This window comes from Epinephelus lanceolatus, chromosome 8 (genome assembly GCF_041903045.1).
Source record: "Epinephelus lanceolatus isolate andai-2023 chromosome 8, ASM4190304v1, whole genome shotgun sequence".
NCBI classification, from domain to species: domain Eukaryota; kingdom Metazoa; phylum Chordata; class Actinopteri; order Perciformes; family Serranidae; genus Epinephelus; species Epinephelus lanceolatus.
The window spans coordinates 24,484,009-24,510,632 of NC_135741.1; the positions used below are offsets into that span (position 1 = coordinate 24,484,009).

Sequence of the window (26,624 nt, forward strand, 5' to 3'; positions counted from 1 at the left end):
TTTTATGAAATGATCATGTATTTAATGTAAACTATTAGTCTGTACGGAAGATTTTAAGAAAGCTTTGACATAACTAAGAGTAAAAAAACCACAATATCTAAAGTAGAAATGGAGGTCCTGATAGATCTTGTGTGTGTGTGTGTGTGTGTGTGTGTCTATATTTGTGTCCAGTAGGTGGCAGTGTCGCTACATGCATCATCTTGCCTCGCCCGTTGTCACGTGACGTCAACCCGGAATAAAGAAGCCCAACATTTATGTGGGTGCTTTTTCCTCTGATTACAGCCTGCTAATGAATAGGTACATCCTGAATGCATAGCAACAACAGGCACTCCAGCTTCTATAACAACGTAAGTTAATTCTATTCTTGGTTTAGTTTCATCTTAAGCCTGATTTTAGCCGCAGTTTCACCGCAGTAAAGTGCTTTATATAACTACCTGTTTTTCTTGCTAGCCAACGTTAGCTAGCTAACTGCTAACGCCGTATGTGTGTTTTGACAGACCGCTGCTGGTGATTCTGCACCTGTAGGGCAGGATGTCGTCTGCCAGGGAAAGATCCTGGACCTTTGTTGCACCCGCACTGGTGACCTTGATTCTGCTGGATGCTGTTGTTATTGCACAGGCGAAGGTAAGACATGCAGCTTCATACATGACCTGCAGAAACTCTCATTAGTGACAGTCATAAACTGTCTGGTGACTAACATGTCCTCTTTTCTTTTTGGCTGTAGAAAAAAATATTATGTTTGGTCAGGCATGTTACTCATTTTTCCTTAAACTAAATCCCTTTGTTGAACAGGTACAAAGTAACATACATTTACAGTTTATCTGCAATGTCAATATTGATAGAGTGGAAGAAAACGTTTTGTCATTATGTAATGCATTTAATCTTATAATTTATTATTTTGTTTATGTAAAGATCTTCAGCAACATTCTGTGTGTGTGCTTCTCCTGTCTTTTTTCCCATTAAACTTAACTGAGACAGATATAGCAAGACGCCACCAATATACATCAAATGTACCGTACACATACATAAAGTGAAAACCTTGTAAAGCTTACAGTTATTAAACATTTTAGCAGCTTCTTTTGTATGTGCATTTGGCTATAGATTAAATGTATTGTTTGACATTGATAACCAACTTCAAAAGTTTTGTTTCCGGCTTGTAAATCTTTTTTATAAAGGTGAAATTTGGTCAGAGTAAATGAATTAATCTCAAAATGAATAAACTGAGAGCAAGAATTTGTAGTGTATCCAAACTATACTTTTTTCCCAAATAAAAAGGATCTTATTATCTGCAATACATTATGAGTTTTCACAGTGTTGGGTACAGGCAAGACTGAAACAAATGTACCTGTGTTTCCCTTCAAAAAGTAAAATTTACAGTCTTTCTGTACATAACGACTGTTTGGATAAAACCTGTAAAACATCTTAATGAGTATCTATTTGACTTTAGTCAGGTGCTTCTTTATTCTAATGTCTCTAATGTAAACAGTGTCACTTAAGAATTTTTTTGTACAGTTCAGTTTTGTTAACTCCACAGACTCCAATCCTGCACTTACTGCTCTACCTCCAAGTTGCAACACATCACTAGATCAATTTTGTATGCACTTATTTCTGTACCACCTCACAAAAACAATTATGGTCAGAGATCATTTTGTCACACGTACACTAAGATCTGGAACGAGATCCCACTCTACATTAGAGCCGTAACCTCTATTACACATTTCAAACATGCATATAAGCACTATGTGATGGAAGGACGTATCTGCAACCACTGATTTAAATCCCATATCCCGTTTAACTCACTGCACTTCAGTCCTCTACTCTGCATTGTCTATGTAGCTGCCTACGTTCTATTGTTTTAACTCGGATGATTGTTCCTGTTTTCATTCTGTATTATAATGTGTTTTTGTTGCATATCAGAAAACCTGCTGAAAACCAGTTTATAACTGAGTCAGACCAGTTTTAACTGTAACACATGATGTTACTTTTAATTCCTTTCCTGTATAAATATGAAAAGATAGGGCTCAAGTTATGAGGAAAACAGATAGGTGAGCTGCAACATTTAAGTAAGCAGGTGGCAAAGTTTGGGTCCACTTAACAAAAAAAAAAAAGGTCTGGGTCCATATTGACCTAATTTTCCTCACAATTACAGAACTTTGAGGATGTTCGCTGCAAGTGCATCTGCCCACCATACAGAAACATCACTGGCCACATATATAACAGAAACGTGTCCCAGAAGGACTGGTAAGAGAAACCTGTTATTAAAACTTTCAGTCAGAAACATGATTAAGAAGTGCCCATCCATCCTGACACTTTGATGTATTTTACAGTAACTGCCTCCATGTAGTGGAGCCCATGCCGGTGCCTGGCCATGATGTGGAAGCTTACTGCCTGTTGTGTGAGTGCAAGTACGAGGAACGAAGTAGCAACACCATCAAGGTACTACCAGCTTTCTTTGGGCTTTACTCTGTTTAATGGCAACATAGCTTTATTCAGTCATTAGTCTTCAACAACACCAACCAAGATTACAAGGTTGTGTCTGATAAGATAAGACAGAACTTCATTTATCCCGAGGGAAATTGTGCAGCAGTTGCAGTACAAAGTAGGAAGGAGTGCAAATCAAACAAAGTATAAACAACAGAGATTATTGTATGGCACACAGCATGAGTCATTTATAGCATCATGAAGTTTCTTTAGTTTGTCTGCTAAATAAAGAGATTAATAAATTGTGAGAGAATTGTGCGATAGTGTCTGTGTCTACAGAGGCCCCACATCTGCTTCGACTGGCACACATCATTTATAAAGAAAAGGGGGAAGAAACTGACTTACTGTCAACATTTTAAGGATTTTTAATGTCGAAAACTGAAATTGTCTCTATTGTTTCTAGTAGGCAGTACTGATAAGATTTTATTGTACATTCTGTGGAAGACGAGGAGGAAGCAGTGTTGTGTAGTGTTGATGCCAGAATGGTAACTTCAAGTTAGTTCAGTATTTCTAACTGTTTTCCATTCCTCCTGTCCCAGGTAACCATCATCATTTACCTGTCTGTTGTTGGTGCACTGCTGCTCTACATGCTGTTCCTGCTGCTGGTTGATCCTCTAATTCGCAAACATGACACCTACACCCAGCCTCTGCACAACGAGGAGGACTCTGAGGTAACCATTCAAACATGTAACACGTGTGACCAAACACATACAGGAGGTGCCTTTATTTAATTTCAGTTGAATCTAAAGTCCTTGATTTAATTTAGGCAGACGCTATCAGCACCAGGTGTCTGTAGCCAACAATGCCATGTGCACCCGGTGTGTAAATAGCCAATGTGGCTATTTACATGGTGGTGTATATATTCCAGGGTGTCCTAGCAACATCGAAATATGATGTTAACACAAGCAGGTCTGTTAACCCACTCACTCACCACATCTTACCCCCTCTGTGGACACTCGTTCGTTATATGACTTCAGCTACCTTTCAGACAGTACATTTTTTTAATGTTTTTCTTGCATATTTACTGCTTTAATCTCAGAGAATATCAAGAGATTGGCTAGTATGAGCTTCTGACCTCCATGGCTTGGCATGACCAGTACCAGCCAATCACAGCATGTGGTGGGATTTGAAAAACTCATTGTAGTGATGGGTTTAAATAGCTGAATAGCTGCAATGTGACTGTTCTCACCTGGGTGCAAATAGGTACTCAGTTTAATCTATTCTTTGTTTTTGTGTATGTTCAGGAGATGCGTCCGACGGTGGACAGTGCCCAGGCCAGAGGAAACACCGTGCTGGAGCGGGTTGAGGGAGCACAGCAGCGCTGGAAAAAGCAGGTTCAGGAGCAGCGCAAGACAGTTTTTGACCGCCACAAGATGCTTAGTTAAACCCAGAGCACATATAGAAAAGGTAACTTACCCGGGCTCAGCGCTTTTACACTGTCTCACCAGCTGCACTATTACTAACCTCTGTCGCCGCTGTGCACTGCTGCACCCTCTGAATAAGCATTTCTTCACTTAAAAAAAATTTAAACATATTTGTCTCGCAAGCAGACGTTTTATTTGAATATTATATGTAACATTTTAGGCTATGTTGCAGCTGTGAAAAAACTGCGTGTTTGGGCACTGTGAATGGCTAGAAATCATCTCAATCATTTCAGCAATTTGCAATGCAACAGATTTTGAATGTCTCAATAAAGTAAAAACCTTTTTCTCTATTAAGCCAGACTGTGAATAGCTTTTAAGCTTCTCTGTATTTATTTTTCTTTAGCTTCCTTCCAATTTGGTACATTATTAAGCTGTTTTCCTTGTAGCATAATTTATGAAATTACCTCAGAACAGGTAAGCTATGTGTATGTGAATGGTCAGTTTAGCAATTTGGGTAATGAGTACCCAACCTGAGCTACTGTCAACTATCACACATTTCCTAGTTTAGCAGTAATAATGTTTTATATGTGGTAATTATTTCTCTTATTTATTTGTTCCCCATGACTGTGCATAGTAACCTGGGCATATGTAGTGCCATTTGCACTAATAGAGTACATTTTGGGCTTTGTAATTTTTAAGGTGCAGTATGTCACTCTGGAGAAAGATAGTCGATTGTTGAGTCTCATTTCCAATTCATCATGGTTTCCCCCAGAAAAGTTTTTTCTAGGTGGAAAGTATATTTTGAAAGAGCAGGCAACCTGACATGATCCAGCACAATTTAGCGGACAAGTGTCTTTTTTGACGGGGGCCAACAACAGATTTTGTTTTTATTTTGATGTTTACAATTCAGCAAAGTTAAATTAAAACATAGTTTTATGTGTAAAAAGCAGCATTTGGTCTCAAATGCATATGAATATGATTCAGATTTGTTGTGTATTCATGAGTGCTTGAAATTGGGAGACAAAACAAGATTTTGCATAGGGCCTTTAAAATGTTCTGGCAACAATTAAATCGTAGGCAACTGGACTTTGATTTTGTCTAGAAGATGTTTCACCTCTTATCCAAGCGGCTTCATCGGTTCTCAACGCATCAGTCTGACTAGTCCTCACTAGTCTGACTCGTCAGACTCGTACCTTTAAGATAGCCCCAGTATGTGCCTTTTCTGTCTTCTCTCCTTGTTTGGGTGTGTTGCAGCAAATTCCAGTGCAAAATGTGGCTCTGAAAAGTTAGAAATTCACAGTTTGTAAAACATAACAGATGATAAGGTCTCAGAATACATTTTAGCAGGTGTATCAACTACCAAGTAGCTGTTAGGTTTTTATAAATTGAATCTTTTATCTTGAATTTACCAGTGGAACCTGATTGAAAAGAGATTTGTTCAGTAAAGCAGGCACCAGGGCACATTTTTTTTTGTCCTGTATTTTGCACTAGAGTTTTTACATACTTCCCCATGCAAGGAGAGAAATGGAGAACGGGGCATTTAACAGAGCTTTAAAGCCATCCTTAGTGTAATCAGATCTCTGCCACTGGAGAATGTCCTGAATCAGTAAAGCTGCTGATAATGCGTTTAAGTGTGGCAGAATCAGGATGCCTTGTGGCGTTGAAGGGCCCTCATGTGCATCATCATGTGTCAGTGAATTCCCTCTCGCAGCCTCCTACTGAAGCTCCCTGTTGGGGAGATTTTAAGACGGCATACTGACTCACATTACCTCATGCACAATATGATCTGTTGAAGTTTTACTGGTTTTGGTTCTCATCTTTGTTGTTTTTTTGTATCAATGAAGTGTTTTTGATTGATTGATGTAAGTATTATTTTATAGCACTGGTATCAGTGTTTTGTATTTATATTTATCGCCAGCCTCTCCGGAGTTTTCCCTGCTCATGTCCATTCATTCAGCTTGATGTGAAATAAAAGAAACAAAATACTAAAAATATACAAAATAAGATTTTTTTCTTTATTCTTGTGGATGTTTTGGGTGTTTATAGTTGCTGCAGAAGTCACTGCTCTTGTGGACTGACAATAGGGGGCGACAGAGTACACAATATGTGCACTCTGCTTGCATTCATGTACTGTAGTAAAACACTGCTTCGTCATCGAACTTATCCTCACACTCAGTGTGATCAAGTTTTGGGAAATCTTTCAACAATTTCACCTCTGTCATAATAAAAAAATTACACTGTCAATTTGAAAAGGCACAAGCTGTTGTATCCTTACTTTATTTCCAAAATCACATGTAGCACTATCCAAACTAATTTCTTTAGGGCTGGGCGACAGTTTAATGTTAGCATTTATCAATTTTTGAGTTGTGTCGTGATCATGTAAGCATAATTTGGAATCCTGTTACCAAATTCTGTGTTCATTTTCTATCCATTCTGTAACCACTTATCCTGTTATGGGTTGCAGGGGGTCTGGAGCCTTCCCCAGCTGACATTGGGCGAGAGGCAGGGTACACCCTGGACAGGTCGCCACACTATCACAGGGCTGACACATAGAAACAGACAACCATTCACACTCACATTCACACCTACGGCCAGTTTAGAGTCACCCATTAACCTGCATGTCTTTGGACTGTGGGAGGAAGCTGGAGTACCCAGAGAAAACCCACACTGACACAGGGAGAACATGCAAACTCTGCACAGAGGGGCTCCCTCACCCTGGGTTTCGAAACACAAACCCTGGGTTTGAACCAGGAACCCTCTTGCTGTCAGGTGACAATGCTAACCACTGCATCGCCGTGCAGTGCTGTTAACATGTTTTCATAAAATGAGGTGTTAAAGTTCCAGATTTAGGTTTGAAGTACTGCATAACACTGGACATTAGCTTGATTAGTACATTGCATTTTCTATATTGTGACCCACATTGAAAACACTTCAGTACCATCTATTTAAGTACATAAACATGTGATAAATGGTTTATGGTTTTATAATGTGCACAGACATATGACAAAAATACATTGAAAGTGTTTATTAATGTACAGTATTTGTAAACAATTCTAACTAGTCCTACAAGGGCAAATTCTGTATTATTTCATTCATTTATTTGTTTTTATTGAAGTGTCATGCCTTTTGTGGCCCATGTACATGGGATTTATAACTGTCACTTAATAACCATTTTCTGGTCTTGCGTGTACAGAACAAAACTTAGACAAAGAAAATACACAACAGAAACACAAAAAAATTAAAAACAAAGCATAAAAAAACAATATCTGAAATAAACTGCTCACATGAGAAACTACCAAAAAACAAAACATAAAAACCAATCTCCCAAATGAACTGCTCACAGGAGAAACTGCCAGACATTTACAGATTATCTCAATAAAGAGCCCTCTTTATTTTCTCCTTGTAGTTATTAAAACAAAACAAAAAATTAAAACAAGGTGTGAATAAAACATTTTTATTAAACAAAATAAAAATAAAAACTAGACTTTATGGAGGAAAAATGAAAACTAACTTCAACGACTTGTGTACTCACAAATCTGAAATAAAATAAGAATATACCGGAAATATCTTTGGTTTTAATTTTGTCAATTAGGTCACAATAAGCATGAGTAGGCATTGGTGCATATGTTTATTGAGACTGGGATGTCTTAGAGAATTCTGAGTCAACTACCCTCACAAAGTGATGTGTTTGTATTGTAATACCTATTCTGGACTTAAATCTTGTCCCTGACAATTACCCCTCTTATTATAATAAAAAAATAGCTAAAACCAATGAAAACTCAACATTTTCAAACAATAAAACTAAACTAAAATGAGCAAATCCAAACTAACGGAAACTAAACTGAATTTAAAACAAAGTAAAAATACAAACTAATGAGAAATACAAAATAATACTATCTCTGTAACTAAGCACAACAGCCAGCCATGAATTTCTTGAACAAGGATTTATACATAGAGCCCCACGTGTAAACACAGTGTATAAAAGTTTTGGATTCTGAGACGGATTGATTCAAGTGGTCTCAATCATTTCTTGGTCCAACACGACATAGTTCCACCTGCACACTGTCACACTGGAAGCAGAACCATCCATGTGTGTTTCCCCTTCCTCCCTGCTCACTATGTTTTCACAGTATAGTGGTCAACACTAGTGTTGAGAGGCAGAGTAGCTGAGTTTGTTTTGAACACAGAGGCAGGTTCAGGGGCCTTGTGATGATACTACTACTGCAAGACCCGCCAAACTATGTCTCTTCCAGTCTTTGTGCTCTCGTCTGCCACTGCTGCCCTGCCCCAACCCCCCTTGATCCCGTCTACTCCCATCTTCCACCTTCCACCCCCCCCCCCCCCCCCCCCCCCCCCCCCATCCTCCTAACCATCCCCAAGCATGGCCTGTCAGTGGTTCACAGTCTAAATTTAAACTACAGCAGGGCCAACTGCTCCTCCAGCCACTCTGGGCTCCTGTTATTTTTCCCTGCCGAGGGGGCTTTTTCTGTCAGAGGCCCTCAGCCAGGAGGAGAGGCCTGTGGCTCTGCGTGAGGGGGACAAAGTCAGAGGGAGAGGAGAAGAGGGAAGAGCGGGTGGCAGAGGAGTGCACACAGGATCAGCAGGTCTGGGACCCAGGGGCCTTCGCAACGGGGAGATTTAAAGTGCCACAGAGTTTGGGATTATACCTTGAGAAGACACATTTTTACAGGACTGGGAGCTTGTCTCAGGTGAAGGCATCAAGATGGCGTCCAACGCAGACGCCAAGCCGGTTATCATGAATGAAGAGGAGCTGAAGAGGAAGCAGAGGGAGAAGCTGAAGAAGCTGCAGGCCACAGGGGGAAACCCTCGACCTGCCAGATCCCTCTTCCTCCTCACCCTCAAAAATCCTTTCCGGAAGGCTTGCATCAGCATTGTGGAGTGGAAGTATCCTTTATAACACACACACACACACACACACACACACACACACGCTCAAACACACACCTGCCTACATTATTCACAACTCAGACTTTTGTGTTTGTAAACAAAAGCATTTTACTCTTGAGCATACTGTATGTAAGTGGATGTCAAGGTGTTACACAGGTATAACAGCATGTGGTGGTGTGGTTAAGAACACTGACAGCTATAGAAATTAAGAGACTAAAGGCCAGTGAATTATCAGCTATGTAGTTCACCTGTGGTAAGCGCGCCCGAGCCACGTCTCTTTCAAATCTGTGTTAAGGCGATCCCTGAAGTGTTAAGACTTTTGTTATGTATCTGGCAGGCCTGTGTCAAAGTCAAGTTTGTAGCCTTCGTATTTTCACCTGTAGAGCCTCTTAAGTCTGTCTATTAAATCTGGCGGACAATTAATGAGGCTGCCTGTTTTGCGTCCTGATAGCTGACATTCTGCTTTTAATGTGGAAATAGTTGCTCTGACATGCTGGCGCTGTGTGAACACAAGGCGGGCTGCTGAGTGATGTTATGGGCCCTATAGGGGGTTTCCTGCTTTTAGCCTGATATCCATTCCTGGATAATGCATATTTTACACCCAAAATAGAATCCACTAATCATACTGTCCAGTGACCTTTTAACACAATAGGACTAACAGAGTTGAGTGTGTATTCTGTAACTTTGTAGTGTAAATAATGATGAACAGTTTGACTGAATTTTGTCTACATATGCTCAGCCATGTCATGGGTTTTACTGCAACAGTTTAATCACATTGGTATGTGATTCTGTAACACAAGGTATGGGCACTTTGGTGAACACAATTACAGAAATAGACCAAACCCCTTTAAATCCATCTTGTTGAACTCTCAAAAAACAGTATATCAATGCTCACAAATCTGAGTGTAGTCTCATGTAATAAACAGTTTTCTTCCTGATGAGTGGCCTGTGTTTAAATGGTTTGGTCATATTCTTGGGCTGTGCAGCTGTCCCCCGGCATCACAGGGAGACATGATGCTGACCTGGCAGGGGAATTCTCTCAGAGAGCCCCCTGTGGACGAGAATGAAGCAGCACAGCGGACAAGATTACATTTACTGTGACCGCTACGCCGGCTACCCAATGGGCTGTTATAGGGATGATGTTTCAGGCAGCATTTAGAGGTGATAAATATTAGCAGAGTGTGTAGAGCCGTTTGATTTGTGACATTAAATCACACAAAACAACTCACACAAATAAAGAAATGGATAGCTTAATTTCTAAAAATGGTTCCTACGCTTTCATTGTTAGTATTTGTACTCAAATATTATCTAATCCTTCTGGGGATCATTGGGGGTTTACCAGCCCTCAAGTATTGTTGTTATGATCCTGAGTTTCCCCATCCAGAACCTTTGAGATCATCATCCTACTGACCATCTTTGCAAACTGTGTCGCCTTGGCTGTGTTCCTGCCCATGCCTGAAGAAGACAGTAATAACACCAACACAAGCTTGGTGAGTATGAGTGTGAACACAAACCCTTTCTTTGATGTCCGACTCGGGACTCTACGAGGAGCTTTGGCTTTTTAGATATGGAAGAGAAACAAAATATCTCACTCGCGCATTCCACTATTTATCCATGACTAGTGGATGACTGTGCAGCTGCGTCTAACAAATTAATCACACTGCTTTAAGCCAGCAAAATAAGACGCGTCATATCTAAGACTTTCAGCTGGTCACTGATCTGAGTGCCAGGCCTTATTTAAATGCTTTCAGACACAACTCAGTGCTTTATTTGGAGTCCCATCTGTGTCTGCAGAGAAACGTGTCAGCAAGTGTGCTATTAGTTTATCCTCCAACTGCGGTTAGTTTATCCCCTCTGATAAGAAACTGGCTGTTAGAGAGGACAAGTGTTTGTACTTAAGTTGAGATATACAACCCTTTAAAACTGAGCTTATTACATCTGAGTGGATGAGTTTGCGGTGCTTTTTGTGCTTAACAGAGAATACTTATGGAAATTGTTGTTATGTATTCCACCTAAAAAGGTTTCATGACACTCTCACTCTAGATTCATGGCAGCTGATTTATCAGTCTCTCATGTTTGGGTAGTGTAAACTATCTAGTGGCAGGTGTACGACCACTGGATTCTGCTGCAGTGTTTCCAGGTGTTATTATATTTCAACCTCATAGGTTTGTGTTTACACGGCTGTGATAGTTTATTAAAGGTGGGCAACTGAACAAATGCAACCCAGGGATGATCAGAGGGTGTATGTGTGGTGTAGTGAGGAAAATATATGTTTGCTCTTGCTCGGTGCACACATCTCGCCGGTGTCTGGATATCTGAGGTTGTATTGACATGGTGTTATGGTACTGAGGAGGCTCCATGTTAGAGACTTGATCTGTGGATAGCTGTTTCTGAGAGGCCTGCTCACATATCAGTATGAGGCACCCATAGCCAGCCGTTACTCTCTTTCCAACATTCAGTCAAAAAACGGGGGTCAAAGCTATCAGTCTTGTTGGTACCCAACTGATTAACAGATAAAATCATGAGGTATTTGGACCTGAGACTGACCCCATTTCTTTAACATCTTTGCTTTGGCCCACTTACCAGCCTCCTCCCAAATCCTTCTTACTTCTTACTGTGCCATTCCTCAGAGGTGAACGATGTAAGAAGAGCTGTTCAGCTTCACCCCCCTATCGCTGTTAGAAGTAGGTCGGCCCAGGCAGCATCATCCCACTGACGCAGGAGAGTCCACTAACGTTGCCTCATGTAACCAATTTTACACTCCTATTCTTATAAAACATGATGGCGTAGAAGTGCAGTTGTATTTGTTGCCTGTCTTCATTTAATTTGAATAACATTTCTTGAGTTGAAGTCTGTTTATGTATGTGTTATTGGTTAAATATGGAAGGTTGGCCTTGGGGGCTCTAATTGATAGGGCCTTGGGGACTGCTGCTGGATTGTATATCCAGAAATTATTGGCCTGATGAACATCAAATCATATATCATGTACAGTGAGCCGTACCTCAAATGAACTTTCTGATTTTGAGACATGACAAGTCTCGATTCCCTCTGAGCTCTGTCATACTGTTGCATATATGTGCAGTGGAGTGTTTTGTTTGTAACAAGGCCACACTGAAGATGCAGAAATATTAATCCTACTTGTTTGTTGTCAGTGGCAGTCACTGCTGAGGGAAACCGGGCTCAGCTGCGTCGGTCTGCTATGTGTCGACCTCCTTTGTCTCTGTAAACATCAGCACTGATGATAAAAACACACATACAGCCCGACATGCAGATGATATATTCCAACACCCCGATGTTTACGTTTACCACCTCTGAATTAAGCATTTAAAATGTCTGACAATAATTAGCGCTTTGCTGTTGCTTGCTTCGTGTAAGACTGTCAGACAGAGCTTGTTAAATTGTGGCTTGTTTTCATTAATCACAATGTGACTCATGGGCCACCCATCTGTTTAAACCGTCTGAGGTTGTGTCTAATCTGCATCAAAATTAGCTAAGAGGCTATGAAAGCTAATGAGTTCATCTAACACCAACGACATCTATTGCTATTCCCTCTAGCAGGTGCCGAAAGGCCACAGTTGTCATTTACTCCAGCCGTCCCATAACTTTATAAGAGAATTGAAGCTGAATGTTGTGAATGTAATTTCCTGGTCTGTGTTTGTCTTGCTGCAGGAGAGTTTGGAGTATATCTTCCTGATCATATTCACGTTAGAATGCTTTCTGAAGATAGTGGCGTATGGGTTCGTGTTCCATGAAGGCGCCTATTTACGGAACTGTTGGAACATATTGGACTTTGTCATCGTCTTCATGGGGTAAGATGAGCTCTCAGCTGCAGGTGGATATCTCTGCCAGTAAATCAAGACACAGCTTTAACCTACCTAAGTAACTGCCATTGACAGCTGAAATAATCAAAACTGGAATATTGTTCTGCTGAACGCTCATTTTGTAGGCAGGCACTCATGGTTATCAAATCTTTTCCTCCAGTCTCTTCACCTTTGCCTTGGATACCATCAATAAGATAGCAGGTGTGCCGATGGAGAAGGGTGGGGGGTTTGACATGAAGGCACTGAGAGCCTTCAGAGTGCTGCGGCCCTTACGTCTCGTCTCTGGAGTCCCCAGTAAGAGTCTCTTCTGTCATCCAAAAATACTGCAGAAAAAAATCCCGCGTCCATGTCACATGGTGTGATTGATGTGGAAATACTGCTCATGTGAAAAAGGCTTTCTGGAGACACCGCTGACATTTTGTGCCGTTGTAATGTTTTGATTTCACTGTTCACATTCAGGCCTGCAGGTGGTGATGAACTCCATCCTCAAAGCCATGCTGCCTCTGCTGCACATCGCCCTGCTGGTCTTTCTACTCGTCACCATCTATGCCATCATGGGGCTGGAGCTCTTCAAGTGCAAAATGCATAAAACCTGCTATTATACTGCCACAAGTATGAATAAAGGGCAAAATCAGACACTGTTTCACTTAGACTTTTATATATCCTGTCAGTTATAGTCATATCTGTATGTATTACCACTTATAATTCCCTGAAGCTGCATTAAAAAAATGATACTTACGAATCGCTTCTCTTTGGCACACAGATATCTATGCCACAGCAGAAAATGAGCACCCTGCACCCTGTGCTCAGGCTGGTAACGGACGCCGCTGCATGATCAATGGCTCTGAGTGCCGGCCAGGCTGGGTGGGTCCCAACAATGGCATCACCCACTTTGACAACATTGGCTTTGCCATGCTTACAGTCTACCAGTGCATCACCATGGAGGGATGGACCAAAGTGCTCTACTGGGTCAGTCACTGCTTAAACATCGTCTTGATTGTTTTTCAGTTTCAGTGTTGTTACCAAAACCTTTACAATTGTCTACATTTGAGGTATTTATTGTGTAAAGTATCAGGAGTCCAAAAAAACACACCCAAAAAATTCAAAATTATCCAAAAATAAATCAGAGAAAGGACTTGAAATGTTTATCATAATAGTTTCTGACTGATTTTCTGTCAAACAGCTAATTGATTAATCAACTAATCATTTCAACTGTACTTGTATAAACTGTTGGGTAATTTAACTTATAACAAATCATGTTTTACAAAGGTTTTACATGTTTTATGTTTTTATGCAAAAAATCCTCACTTGTAAAGTTACTATAGCTGTCAGATAGATGTAGTGAAGTAACAAGTACAATATGTTCCTCTGAAACAAAGTGGAGTAAAGGTATAAAATGGCATGAAAAGAAAAGACTGAAGTACGGTACAGCTACCTCAAATTTGTATACAGTACAGTTACAGTCCACCACTGGTAAAGTGTATCGTATACCCAACAGAATACATTGCGGCTCACTTAGATTTCTCTTTCAGGTTAACGATGCCATAGGAAACGAATGGCCCTGGCTCTACTTTGTTCCCCTCATTCTAATTGGCTCCTTCTTTGTGCTCAATCTGGTTCTGGGCGTGCTCAGTGGGTAAGACAACCGCTGTCCTTTCAACTGTCATCATGTCTTTTCACGTGAACAAACAAAACTATAACAACATGTTTTACTTTGTCTTCATCCTCAGAGAGTTCACCAAAGAGCGAGAGAAGGCCAGGTCACGTGGAGAGTTCCAGAAGTTGCGAGAGCGTCAGCAGCTGGATGAAGACCTGCATGGCTACATGGAGTGGATCACTCACGCTGAAGTCCTGGATGCCGACCGAGAGGGCAAAGGTCAGCTCTATAAACTCCCTCAGCACCCATCCCATGTTGAGTTACTGTTACATTACAACTGTTATTCTCTTGACAGGACTCCTGCCTTTAACCAGTGGAGACTCTGACACAGACAGCCTGTATGACCTGGAAGGCAAGAGTCGAATCGTGTACTACTAGTGAGTCCGCAGTTTTGTAAATGTGTAAATGTTCACATGCAATATTCACGCCAACTCAGCACAGTAAGCCATGGTTATTGTTGTGCTTAGTCGCCTGGGCCGTCGCTGGAACCGTTTCTTCAGGATGAAGTGCCTGGTGTATGTGAAAACTAGGGGCTTTTACTGGCTAGTCATGTTCCTCGTCTTCCTCAACACCCTGACCATAGCAACAGAGTACCACCACCAGCCTGAGTGGCTCACTTCTCTACAAGGTTGGTGTTTAATTTTTTTTTATTGCGAATATTTTTTAACATAAATTCTTTCGCTCCCAGTTTCATCCATTCTTGAATCTCCTCTCTTATCTCAACAGATGTGGCCAGTCGTGTTCTGCTGGTGCTGTTTGTTATAGAGATGTTTGTGAAAATGTATGCTCTGGGTCCACGAGCATATTTCATGTCTCTGTTTAACCGTTTTGACTTCTTCGTGGTGCTGTGCGGTATCCTGGAGATGATCATGTTCTCCGCAGGGGCTGTGGCTCCCCTGGGTTTTTCAGTCCTCAGGTGTATCCGACTGCTGAGGATCCTTAAAGTTACAAAGTAAGTCGTGCCCCCTCAAAGGATCATGTTGCATTAAAGAAATATTTCACCCCCAAATGATCATTTGTATATCAATAAGTCATCCCGAATTCAAAAACTGGGAAAATTCTTGATAGTTTGAAGTCATAGGGGTCCACGTTTAGCAACAGCAAAACCTTATCAAATCTCAAATTCTACAAATTCTCACACAACTAGCGCAGTGTAATCCGAGTCTTATTCATCCAGTCAAATACTCAGTTGTTCCCAAACAGACAGCACTTTCCAACAGGGAAGTGAACTGCAACTGAACCTAGATACAAAGGAAGGCAATCCAGGCACGCCAAAAATATAGAATACGAGGTAGAAAGTATTAAAAACCATTTATTGCAGTGTCTAATACATTAAAAGAGTCAACAAATTTTTGACCACTGCAGGTCTTTGTCAGGGCTTTAACAACATACAACAAAGGTATGACCCCATTTTTATAGTAGCTGGAACCAATAGGAGGCCAGCACATGACCCAGATAACATGATGTATGAAATAAATAGAAAATAATGAAAACACACAGAGTAACATGAGATGAGATTACATAGAAAATATATAAATATATGTAATCACATGTCTTTACACATAGGCAGTGAGAAAAATGGTCAAGCTTATAGAGAACAGAGTCAAATCACAAAAAAACGTGAAGTCTATATCCTCATTAAGACCCAGCTGATGGATGCACAAAGCTAGTAACGAGTAATTGATGTAAAAATGATCATTTAGGGGTGATGTATTCTTTTAAATTAGGTGTAGTGTGATTTAATGTATTTACCACTTCTCTTCTTCCAACTGTTTTGCAGGTACTGGACCTCTCTGAGTAATCTCGTGGCCTCTCTCCTCAACTCTGTACGCTCCATCGCTTCCCTGCTCCTTCTTCTCTTCCTCTTCATCGTCATTTTCTCACTCCTGGGCATGCAGGTGTTTGGGGGGAAATTCAACTTTGATGACCACAAACCCAGACGCAGTAACTTTGATAACTTCCCTCAGGCCCTCATCAGTGTGTTTCAGGTAAGACTGGACACTGATTCACAGATGCTCTGCTTTTAGCTCTTAGCAGTGTCAGCTTTGATTATGTTAAACCTTTGTTGCCTGATTCTGATGATCCATAGTTTTGATTAAGTGCATTCACAGTAGCAGTATATCCTTCATCCTTTCATACTTGACATAAACAAATCTCTGTCTCTCAGATCCTAACAGGAGAGGAATGGACCACCGTAATGTACGATGGCATCATGGCACATGGAGGGCCTGACTTTCCTGGCATCCTGGTCGCCATCTACTTTATCATCCTGTTTGTCTGTGGAAACTGTATCCTTTTCACACACTCACGGTGTCATTGATGTGTTACTAGAAATAATGGTGTATTCCAATACGCAAACTACCATGATATTTAGTATGCCAGAAAAAGACTTAGCATTCAGGCTATGTTGAATGCAGTATGCTTAAAATACCAGGATGTCCTACTGTATCCAGCCACATTTTACAGAACGCAAGCCAGCATGCTTCTCTGGCTATTCTGACCCACAATCCTCTGCGCAGTCACATTGACTGAGCCCCAAACAGATGACAGCTTCTTGACAGCTGACGGAAGCCGCAATGAGTATAATCAGTAAATCAATCACAATCGGCAGTGTCTGCAGTTATAACTTAAAAGATAGAATTACATACATTGTAAAGTAGCAACTGCACTGTGAAGTGTGACAAATAGATATGAGAAAGAGTGTCAAATTTCAGGGTGCAATGTTATAATGCAGTAGTATGTTCGATTGTGTGCATACTCCATGCAACAGTACACACCCTATAAGGGCATCTGCAGTGTGCACTGAAGGTAAAAGAAAAAGTCTGTGCTTCAGAACGCAGAATAAGTGTCTGTAGGCTTGCTGCTGGCTTATATTAGCATGTTACCTTGCTAGCATTTGCTAATTAGTACTAAATACAATGTACAGCTGAGGCTGATGGGAATACCATTAGTTTTGCAGGATGTATTTGGTAAATTATCTGGCACCCATGAATTTTTAGACTAAATTTACCAATCCACCCAGTTTTATTGGATACGTAAAAATGTTGTCCTGATATTGGCACCAGAGAAAAAGTCAGGGGATCACCAAAATCAGCAGGATACATTCTGTGGGGACCATACATGTCTTTTCCCAGAATTTCATGATAATACCTCCAGTAGGTGTTTAGATATTTCAGTCTGTACCAAAGTACCAACTGACCCACCCCCATGGCGAAAAATTGTACACAGAACGTAAGGCTGGGCGATGTGGAGAAGATCACAATATTTTAGACCTAACACCTCAACATTGGTATTGTGATAATATTGTAGGGTTGACTATCATCAGTAATGTGGATTTAATGATTAAGGCAAATAATAGGACAGCTAGAACAGTCTGGTTAGTTCAGAAAATCTCATCACTTTATTGCAATGCAGCATTTAAAACCGGGAAAAAACCTAAACTCTGCACAATCAGATATCCTTCTAAATGTATTTTTGGCCATCGCTGTCGACAACCTGGCAGAGGCTGAAAGTCTGACTTCGGCTCAGAAAGAAAAGGCGGAGGAGAAGTTAAGGAGAAAGCTTTTAAGGTGAATAAAAGAATACCTTACCTAAGCCAGAATATCTGCTCAGTCTTCTCATCACTAAACTCCACTCCATTCCCTTTCTTTCTTACCCTCCAGGTCCAAGATGCCTGAAAAGACTGATGAGGAGAGGGAGAGGATGGCCAAGAAACTGGCAGAGCAGAGAGCCAAGATGGAGGGCATGCCCACCACAGCCAAGGTTAGCGTTGTTTCTGGTATCGTATCACATATTGAATTTTGGCAATGAATCAGGAGCAGAAGTGGCAATAAAATATGTTTGTTTTTTCTTCAGCTCAAAATTGACGAGTTTGAGTCCAATGTCAATGAAGTGAAAGATCCATTCCCACCTGCTGACTTCCCAGGTAACACATTTCTAAACCTCTACTTTTCTTGCATCTCTAACTCTTAAGCTTCTCACATTTCTCAGCGATGTAGCTGTGGCAAAAGGAGGTCACCCGTCGCAGGAGTTCATATTGATTACACTGGCTGTTTAACAGCACTGCTTTCTTGGCTATGTTACAGTTTAAGTATAGTAACCCCTCGTTATTATTATTAGACTGAGCCAAGTTTATATCAGTCTATAGTTAGGCTTTTTTCACACTACTCCTGTGACTACCATATAAAGTCTATAACATGATATAGTATAGAGAGATTTCCTATTTTCCAAAAATATTAGTTTAATTTAATTTGCTGGATCTTTGCTTTGTTTTTCTGTCTGTTTCCTTCAACGTGATAGGTGATGACGAGGAGGTCGAGCCCGAAATCCCCATTAGCCCTCGGCCCCGACCGATGGCTGACCTGCAGCTGAAGGAAGAGGCCGTTCCGTTGCCTGTAGCCAGCTCCTTTTTCATTTTTGGCCCTCAGAACAAGTAGGAACCAGTGGTACCAACCTGAGAACAGCAGAGTGGTTATATTTCAGTGTTCCACTCAGTGATGACTGCATCTCTTTTCAAATTTCTTGATATCAAGGTTCCGTAAACTGTGCTACAAGATCATCAACGCCTCTTCCTTCACCAACTTGATCCTTTTGTTCATCCTGCTCTCCTCCATCTCCCTGGCAGCTGAGGACCCCATTGATCCCAAGTCCTACAGAAACCAGGTGACCATCAGGTCTACCACTACATACTGGACATTTTTAAAAGAAGGACAAACTTGATAACAAACCTTTGTGTTTTTCCTCCAGATTTTGGCTTATGCTGACATTGTCTTCACATCAGTGTTCACCATTGAGATCGTACTAAAGGTAATGTGCTGTATATGTCTACATGTGTACGTGTATTTCATGTTCTGCCTTATTTGGATTTGACCGATGTGGTTCTTTATATAGATATTAATGTTTTGTTCTAATGGTGATTATCTTTTTTTCTGACATATTGTGTTTAAATGTGATTATTTTGTGCCAGATTTTACAGAAAACGGAAGTACTCATTATCTAATGTATTTCTTGGCAGAGAAAAAAGCTGCTTCAACAGTATTATGAGTAAGACAGGACACCAGAATCCTTCTTCATAATAATGAAATTGTTTTATGTGGGGAAGAAGAATGTCCAATATGGATGAGGCTGGTTTCTTTGCACGTCTTGTTCCACTGAGAAACATTCTGAACCTGAAAGAACCACTGTAAACCTAGTTAATTTGCAATGATACTCGTTACTGCCCTGCTGAATTTCTAACATTAAACTTAGTGATCTGCGTGTCAGTACTGGTACAAATGAATTTACAGCATTTGCAACATTAGAGTTGCACCTAGCAGTGTTTTTCATTTTCAGTTAATCTCTCTATAATAAATTTCTTGATTAATGAACTAATCATATAGTCTCAGCAAAAAAAAAAAAAAAAGCCCATTTCAATTTCGTAGAGTCCGAGGCGTCGACTTCAAATACCTTGTTTTATTTGACCAACAGTTCAAACCCCAAAGATTTTTGGTTTTATCTTTTAGAAGACCAAAAACATGTTCTCATTTTAGAAGCTTTTTGGGGCATTTTTGCCTTAAAAAAACTTAAAAGTATGTCCTTATAAACCCTGAGCGCCTGAGCCTCATCTGAGCGCTGTGAGCATTCACGGCCATGAACGTCGTAAGCACAGAAAATAGTAAAGAAATAAGAAAATACAGGCAGAGGGCAGAGTCTCTGCAGATAAATACACAACACACTATAAGTGGGTCATAAGTGCCGACTGAGAGGGATTATCTCTGTATGAGTCTGTACATTGTTTTGTAGGAAAATCCTGCATAGTGTATTTTTAATGATCATCAAACTGGATGCAAATGAATTCTCTAATGATCACCTAATTTTAACATTAACATCCAGTGCAACATGTTTGTCCTTATAAAAAAAAAGAAGCTTAAACACAAATCTGGTTGGTTCAGTATTCTGGGTTTGACTCTGATGTGTGTGACTGACAGATGACAGTTTATGGAGCGTTCATGCACGAGGGGTCCTTCTGCCGTAACTCCTTCAACATCCTGGATCTGATTGTGGTCGGCGTCTCTCTGCTTTCTATGGGGATGGAGTGAGTAAACATTTTGATATAGAACATCCCTATTATCCCTATCCCTATATTATTTTTCTTTTCCTAAAACAAATTTTAGTATTCCCCGGATGCACATATAAAGACTGCTTTTTGTTATGTGTTGTCTGCAGATCCAGCGCTATCTCTGTGGTGAAGATTCTCAGGGTGTTGAGGGTGCTGAGGCCTCTCAGGGCCATCAATAGAGCCAAGGGCTTAAAGGTACAACACATGCACAATACAGTAATTCCCCCTGTGGATGTGTCTGCGTTTCCATAGGTGGAAGTACTTCTTCCACCTATGACATTAAAAACATTAAAAACATTATAAAAAATTTTGAAGTCCATTACAAGTAAAAAGCTTCCATTTAAAGTCACATCCTACCTAAATAAAACTACAAAAGTATTATCAGCAAAATGCACTTGAAGTATCAAAAGTAAAAGTACATGTCCTGCAGAAAAAGGCCTCTGTGACACATATATCTGTATATGACATTATGATATGGTTGATACTGATCTATGAATGTATAAGCAGCATTTTACTGTTGCAGCTTGTTGAGGTGCAGTGAGTTAACCTACTTTAGATGCAGTTTGTTCCAAACCAAGGAGTCGGGCCCCTCTTTGTCATTTTTGTGAACCATTACACACTTTGGCCTCTTTGGTCCTGGGGCAGACATTTGAAACGTGACAGGATCATACCGGACACTGCTTTTTTGTAAATGTTCATGAAGAAATAAGCTTGGAAACCACTGGTCTCTTTAGCAATGCATTATATTTTGTAAGATTATCTAATGTTTTATGTAAATTCTTTACCTGAAAACTTACTAGTAATTATGTGTTAAAAGTAAGGAAATTACAATATTTCCTTCAACTGTATTTAGTGGAGCACAGGCATAATGTAGATTAAAAGGGAAATACTAAAATAAAGTACAAGTTCAACAGTGCTTAAAAGAGCAGTGTGTAAGATTTAAAGAGATTTGGAGGTGCGTCACAGAGGATTGGTGATTGCAACCAGCTGAAACTGGAAGCCGAATTATCTGCAGATGTCTCTTCCTCTCCAAAACAAAGGGACCAGGTGATTAAAACTATTAAAAACACAGAATAAAACAGTTTTACGTCATAATTCAGTATTTCTGCTACACTGTTTGGCACCTTGCAGACTGGCAGTTCACCCAGCACCTGCTTTATGCCCTCACCTTTTTTCCTCTAATAACTGATATCTAATCTAGACAGGTTTTTACCAGGAGCCAAATTATCTGCAGAGGTCCCCTCCTCTCCAAAACAAATGGACCTGGTGATTTAAACCAGTAAAAACACTGAATAAAGCAGTTAAGTTACAAATCAGTGTTTCTCCATTGCTGTTTAGCATGTCAGAGATGGCCGTTAGCCCAGCACCTGCAATTGTGTGCTCATTTTTTTCTCTGATAACTTAACATCCTAATGTTCAGGAAGTTTTTTACCAGGAGCCAAATTATCCACAGAGGTCTCTTGCTTTTAAAACAAACTGACACGCAGATTTAACCCGGGAAGAAAAGTGAATAAAGAAGTTTCATGGTTAAAAAAAAAAAAAAAAAAAAAAAAAAAAAAATCAGTGTTTGTCTGATGCAGTCATCCCAGAGGGGCGGCTAACTACAGCGAAAATGTGAATGGCCCTATCTAGAGCCAGTGTTTGGTTTGTCCATTCTGGGCTTCTGTAGAAACATGGTGGTGCAACATGGCAATCTCTGTAGATGAGGAACCGATCCATATGTAGATTAAAAATGCTCACTCTAAGTTAATGGCATGATTCTTGTTTTCAGGTGATTATGCACTTAAAAAAACATACTTATTGTATCATATTATATCCCAGTTCTGCCAGTATATCCCCTTAAATCCTGCACATTGAGCCTTAAAGTACAGCACATGTATTAACAGTATTAAGTGGTCTTTGTTTGTCTTCAATGACAGCATGTGGTCCAATGTGTGTTTGTGGCCATCAAAACCATCGGCAACATCGTCCTGGTCACCATGCTGCTGAATTTCATGTTTGCCTGTATAGGAGTGCAGCTCTTCAAGGTAACTTTTTAAAAGATGGTATTGACACTGTAAAGCTCATATATCCAGATTTATCTTCTGTAAATATAAATGCTTTGCTGCTTACATATTAAATGTGTCACTAATCCTTTCCCTCCCAGGGTAAATTCTACAGCTGCACAGACGGGTCAAAAATGACAGAGGAGGAATGCCAGTAAGATAAACACCTTTCACACGTCGTAGATTTAATCTATTAAAACTGTAATGCCACATCTGAGTGACTGTTGTCTGTGTTTGTTCTCAGTGGATTCTTCGTGAAGCACATAGAGAATTCCCTCCAAGACGAAGTGTTGGCTAAGAGAGAATGGCTCAACAGTGACTTCAACTTTGACAATGTGCTCTATGGCATGCTGGCTCTCTTCACTGTCTCCACATTTGAGGGCTGGCCAAAGTAAGCACAGCATAAATTTTGATTTGATGAATTTCTTTTTCTGATCCTATCAGTTTGATTGAGTTAGAAGACAGAAGATCTTATTACATGGATATTGAGTTGGAAGTAATTCCATTTCCTGGAGCCAGAGATGGTAGTAGGAGCAATAAATCCTTTTTTAATTCACTGAATCATACATTTCATCCATACAAATTAGTCTTGTGGTATTGATTATCTTTGATCTGTGTCCTGCCAATTTCCCCTCATCTCTCACCATCACTCCGTTTGTTTCCAGGCTGTTATACAGAGCCATCGATTCAGACCAAGAAGACAAGGGCCCCGTCTTCAATAACCGCGTGGATGTGTCCATCTTCTTCATCATCTACATCATCCTCATTGCCTTCTTCATGATGAACATCTTTGTGGGCTTTGTCATTGTCACTTTCCAGGAGCAGGGCGAGGAGGAGTATAAGGACTGTGAGCTGGACAAGAACCAGGTACGCTGAAACACCTTAGAGATCAAACAGAAACATGAGATCTTTTCCTGTAAAATCTTAAACATTTTACTCAAGTGTCTCATTATTTTTTCTTTTAACCCACCTTCTGCCTCCCCTTCAGCGCCAGTGTGTGCAGTACGCCCTGAAGGCCCGACCTCTGAGGTGCTACATCCCCAAAAACCCCTACCAGTACAGAGTGTGGTACATTGTCACCTCCTGCTACTTTGAATACCTCATGTTCTTCCTGATTATGCTCAACACCTTGTGTCTGGGGATGCAGGTATGTAAATTAAGGTCATGTTGCAAACTAAAAGCATTGATATTATAATGAGGCTGCTGATACACAATATTCAGTGTCAATGTTCAGTGTCTCTAGATGCTTTTTTAAGTATTTTGGTGTCAAAATCTGAAGAGTTCAGTGTTTGTTACTGCATTTAATTAATGAGAAAAGTGGAAACTTTGAAACTGGATTTAAAATATGGGACATTACAACTGTCCAGAGAAGTTCCAGACTAATTAATATTGCAGGGATTAGGAGCGCATTAATTCAGGGTGCCCCACATATTCTTCGTCAGTTAATTAAGAGCAACTTTGCTTGTAAATTTTAATGACAATAACATTGTTTATGTAACTATGGGAAGAGAGGACCAGACAATACAATGAGAGGAGAGGAGGAGGGCTGATTTATAAAGTTTTACTATAGACCTGATTTATTATCAAAGGCTAATTCAGTTTTATTACCACTTGCATCTTATTTTTTGCCATCATTTCTTTTTTTTTATGAACACATGGTACTCACCAAAAAGATTTACAGCATGTACTTTATAACTGGAGGTGCTGGCAACAGGAAGATGAACCCATAATTGGATTAAAAAAAAAATAACCACAACTGTTTGGGGTAGTAGCTCTATTACTATGAACTGCACACTCAACTGGCAACTATAATAGAGGATCCTCTGTTAACATTGACAAGAGCCTAAACATTAGAGCTGCAACTAATGATTGTCTGCTAATCTGAAGTTAATTTTTGTTATTAACTAATCGATTAGTTGTTTGATCCATAATATAATAATAAGAAATGGTGAAAAATGTTGACCAGTGTTTCCCGAAGCCAAAGATAACATCCTCAAATGTCTTGTTTTGTCCACAGCCCAAACGTATTCACTTTACTAATCGTTGCAGCTCTGCTAAAGATGTATTTATATCTCTGATGTTGCTTGTTCAGTCATAAATATTTAAAGGTGTACTATGCAGCAATTGTTGGTTACTGTCTGTAAACAAAACCTCAAACTTGGCCATCCTCACTACAATGCTTGTACATATGCTGCAAGCTACTATTGTAGGAAGGGTACATTTGTTGTTATGGGAAAGCTGATACTTTAGTAAATGCAAGCACCCACCTGTCCAACAGAAAACAGGCCAACTCCATGTCACTCTTCATCCTCTTCTTCAGTGCTCCCTAGCAAAAGTAAAAGCTAACCACAGATTCACTCTAGTTTTGGAGTGAATCTTTGTCTACTTTGTCTACTTGGCTTTTCACTTCACTGTCATTGCATTTTTTCAGCGCTCTGTCCACAATTTTCATAGCTTCCTCTTGGATGCCTATTGCTACTCCCTGATTGCTACCTTTTTATAAAGTCCCGACTTCACCTGCACACTGTTTTACGCTGGGGGCTACACGCCCATAAATGTCCTGAACTGAGAAGAAAATAAGAAAATACAGGCATAAGGCAGAGTCTCTGCAGATAAATAAACTGCTACACACTTCTAGTGAATCATAAGTGATGATTGAGAGGGACTGCTTTTGTAGGTGTCTATACATTGTTTTGAAGGATCATCCTGCAGAGTATATCTTTAATGTAATATAGCGAAAAACTAATGGGCCAGTGTATTACTCTAATGGTAACACTGACTTTAAGTTTTCTGTAATAATCTTCAGTAAAACTGTACTTTGTAATAATATTACATCAGATTAATAGTGTGTAACAAACTGAGATTATTTGTTTTCCACTTTGAACAGCACTGTAACCAGTCGGACCATGTGACCAAACTATCAGACACTCTGAACTTGATCTTCACCGTGCTCTTCACTGTGGAGATGATTCTCAAGCTGATGGCCTTCAAAGCGAGGGTAACGACTTCACACTTTGTGGTTCAAATGGTTATCCACCCAATTCAGTGTTCCACTGTGACAAAAATGCTGTTATCTGTCTGTGCAGGGCTACTTTGGAGACCCTTGGAACGTGTTTGACTTCATCATTGTCGTCGGTAGCGTTGTTGACGTCATCCTGAGTGAAGTTGATGTGAGTATGAATGATAGAGCTTCTATTTTCTAAACTACTCTGAAGAATTCCACAGATTTCAGATACTGCAGGTGCTGCATATGAAAGTCCCTAGAGTTGTCTTAATGAGATGTTCCTGGTCAATAGTGTGATTTGGTTTTTAATGACTGAATGTATTTATTTGCTCTGACACCAAAGCATATTATTGTGGCCCAACAGCTGATTGGTGCCAGCAGAACTAGCTCTCAGGAAGTGGTCAGTAGTGTGGTTGGCTATTTCTACCCCACATCTCAGTGCCTTGTGCAACCTTAGAAGCATCCCCATCCCCATCCCCATTTCCATCATCAAACCACCACATTTTCCATTATTCCCACAATTATCCATTACAGTATTGTCAGTGATTTGATGTTTGTGTGTTGTCTGAGCACTTAAAGTTAAAAAGAGCACATTATCAGTGAAGGATTTTAGTGTTTTTTTTATGTGGTTATGCGTTTCTTTCTGCCCAGTCACTGTTTTTTCTTTCCACTATTGCACTGGATTGTTTTCACCTTTTTCATTCACAAACACAAGCTTGTGTCTGTTTTCTCCATCCAATTTCACATCTTCTCCTGTTTCTTCTTTATCTCCTATCCCCCCATTTCCTTCTCTTCTTTTTTTGCTTATTTTCCCTCTCAACCCCTCTGTCCTCCACACACCTCACTCCTCACCTGTCTATCCTCCACAGACCGCCCTGGCCGCCAGTGGAGGACTGTACTGTCTCCATGGCTGTGCTGTAAATATCTGATCTTCACTGCACTGCACTGCTGCATGAGCCTTGCTGTGTGAGCACTCCACTATGTTCTCTACTAAACTGTAGTACTACTGGACTAAACTGTCTGTGACTCAAACTGCTGATAAAATATCTGTGTTTCTATTGTCTGTCTTATCTTGCAGAGCAAATGTAAGATAAGACCTGATATGTTTGTTGTGTTCCAATATGGCTCTAATAGTTTATACACCGGCCTCAACGCTGAACATATTGGCACAGAAAGTGTTAATGGTGGCTGGACTCACTGAAACCTGTTAATATCTTGACAATAAAGTGTGTGTATATAGTTTATTT

General features: G+C 40.2%; 2 protein-coding genes across 2 annotated transcripts in view; both read left to right on the forward strand.

Annotated features, from left to right (window-relative positions):
• The first annotated feature begins 207 nt into the window (after window positions 1-207).
• tmem9 (transmembrane protein 9) lies at window positions 208-5,846 on the forward strand. Its single transcript, XM_033627942.2, has 6 exons — window positions 208-347; window positions 498-624; window positions 2,150-2,241; window positions 2,328-2,436; window positions 3,021-3,152; window positions 3,726-5,846. Exons 2-6 carry the CDS (start codon window positions 532-534, stop codon window positions 3,864-3,866), a joined length of 567 nt encoding a protein of 188 aa, XP_033483833.1. The 5' UTR covers window positions 208-347; window positions 498-531; the 3' UTR covers window positions 3,867-5,846.
• A 2,479-nt stretch (window positions 5,847-8,325) lies between these two features.
• Window positions 8,326-26,624, forward strand: part of LOC117258405 (dihydropyridine-sensitive L-type skeletal muscle calcium channel subunit alpha-1-like) — a 28,162-nt gene continuing 9,863 nt past the window's right edge. The window contains exons 1-29 of the mRNA XM_033629289.2: window positions 8,326-8,750; window positions 10,138-10,243; window positions 12,423-12,562; window positions 12,735-12,868; window positions 13,034-13,186; window positions 13,338-13,543; window positions 14,107-14,210; window positions 14,305-14,450; window positions 14,527-14,608; window positions 14,699-14,859; window positions 14,958-15,183; window positions 16,012-16,219; window positions 16,399-16,519; window positions 17,686-17,800; window positions 17,894-17,993; window positions 18,087-18,156; window positions 18,531-18,663; window positions 18,764-18,893; window positions 18,978-19,037; window positions 20,198-20,304; window positions 20,436-20,523; window positions 22,248-22,355; window positions 22,475-22,527; window positions 22,618-22,764; window positions 23,039-23,240; window positions 23,362-23,520; window positions 25,261-25,371; window positions 25,460-25,543; window positions 26,247-26,294. Of these exons, the coding sequence (XP_033485180.2) occupies window positions 8,569-8,750; window positions 10,138-10,243; window positions 12,423-12,562; window positions 12,735-12,868; window positions 13,034-13,186; window positions 13,338-13,543; window positions 14,107-14,210; window positions 14,305-14,450; window positions 14,527-14,608; window positions 14,699-14,859; window positions 14,958-15,183; window positions 16,012-16,219; window positions 16,399-16,519; window positions 17,686-17,800; window positions 17,894-17,993; window positions 18,087-18,156; window positions 18,531-18,663; window positions 18,764-18,893; window positions 18,978-19,037; window positions 20,198-20,304; window positions 20,436-20,523; window positions 22,248-22,355; window positions 22,475-22,527; window positions 22,618-22,764; window positions 23,039-23,240; window positions 23,362-23,520; window positions 25,261-25,371; window positions 25,460-25,543; window positions 26,247-26,294 (3,684 nt within the window). The 5' untranslated portion in view covers window positions 8,326-8,568. The remainder of the gene's footprint in view (window positions 8,751-10,137; window positions 10,244-12,422; window positions 12,563-12,734; window positions 12,869-13,033; window positions 13,187-13,337; window positions 13,544-14,106; window positions 14,211-14,304; window positions 14,451-14,526; window positions 14,609-14,698; window positions 14,860-14,957; window positions 15,184-16,011; window positions 16,220-16,398; window positions 16,520-17,685; window positions 17,801-17,893; window positions 17,994-18,086; window positions 18,157-18,530; window positions 18,664-18,763; window positions 18,894-18,977; window positions 19,038-20,197; window positions 20,305-20,435; window positions 20,524-22,247; window positions 22,356-22,474; window positions 22,528-22,617; window positions 22,765-23,038; window positions 23,241-23,361; window positions 23,521-25,260; window positions 25,372-25,459; window positions 25,544-26,246; window positions 26,295-26,624) is intronic.

What these genes read in the sequence shown, in the direction of transcription:
- tmem9 (XM_033627942.2), top strand. Translation starts at nt 532, where the DNA reads ATGTCGTCTGCCAGGGAAAGATCCTGGACCTTTGTTGCACCCGCACTG. An exon ending in TTGTTATTGCACAGGCGAAG is followed by an intron (nt 625 to 2,149) that starts GTAAGACATGCA and finishes TCACAATTACAG; the next exon opens with AACTTTGAGGATGTTCGCTG. An exon ending in GAAGTAGCAACACCATCAAG is followed by an intron (nt 2,437 to 3,020) that starts GTACTACCAGCT and finishes CTCCTGTCCCAG; the next exon opens with GTAACCATCATCATTTACCT.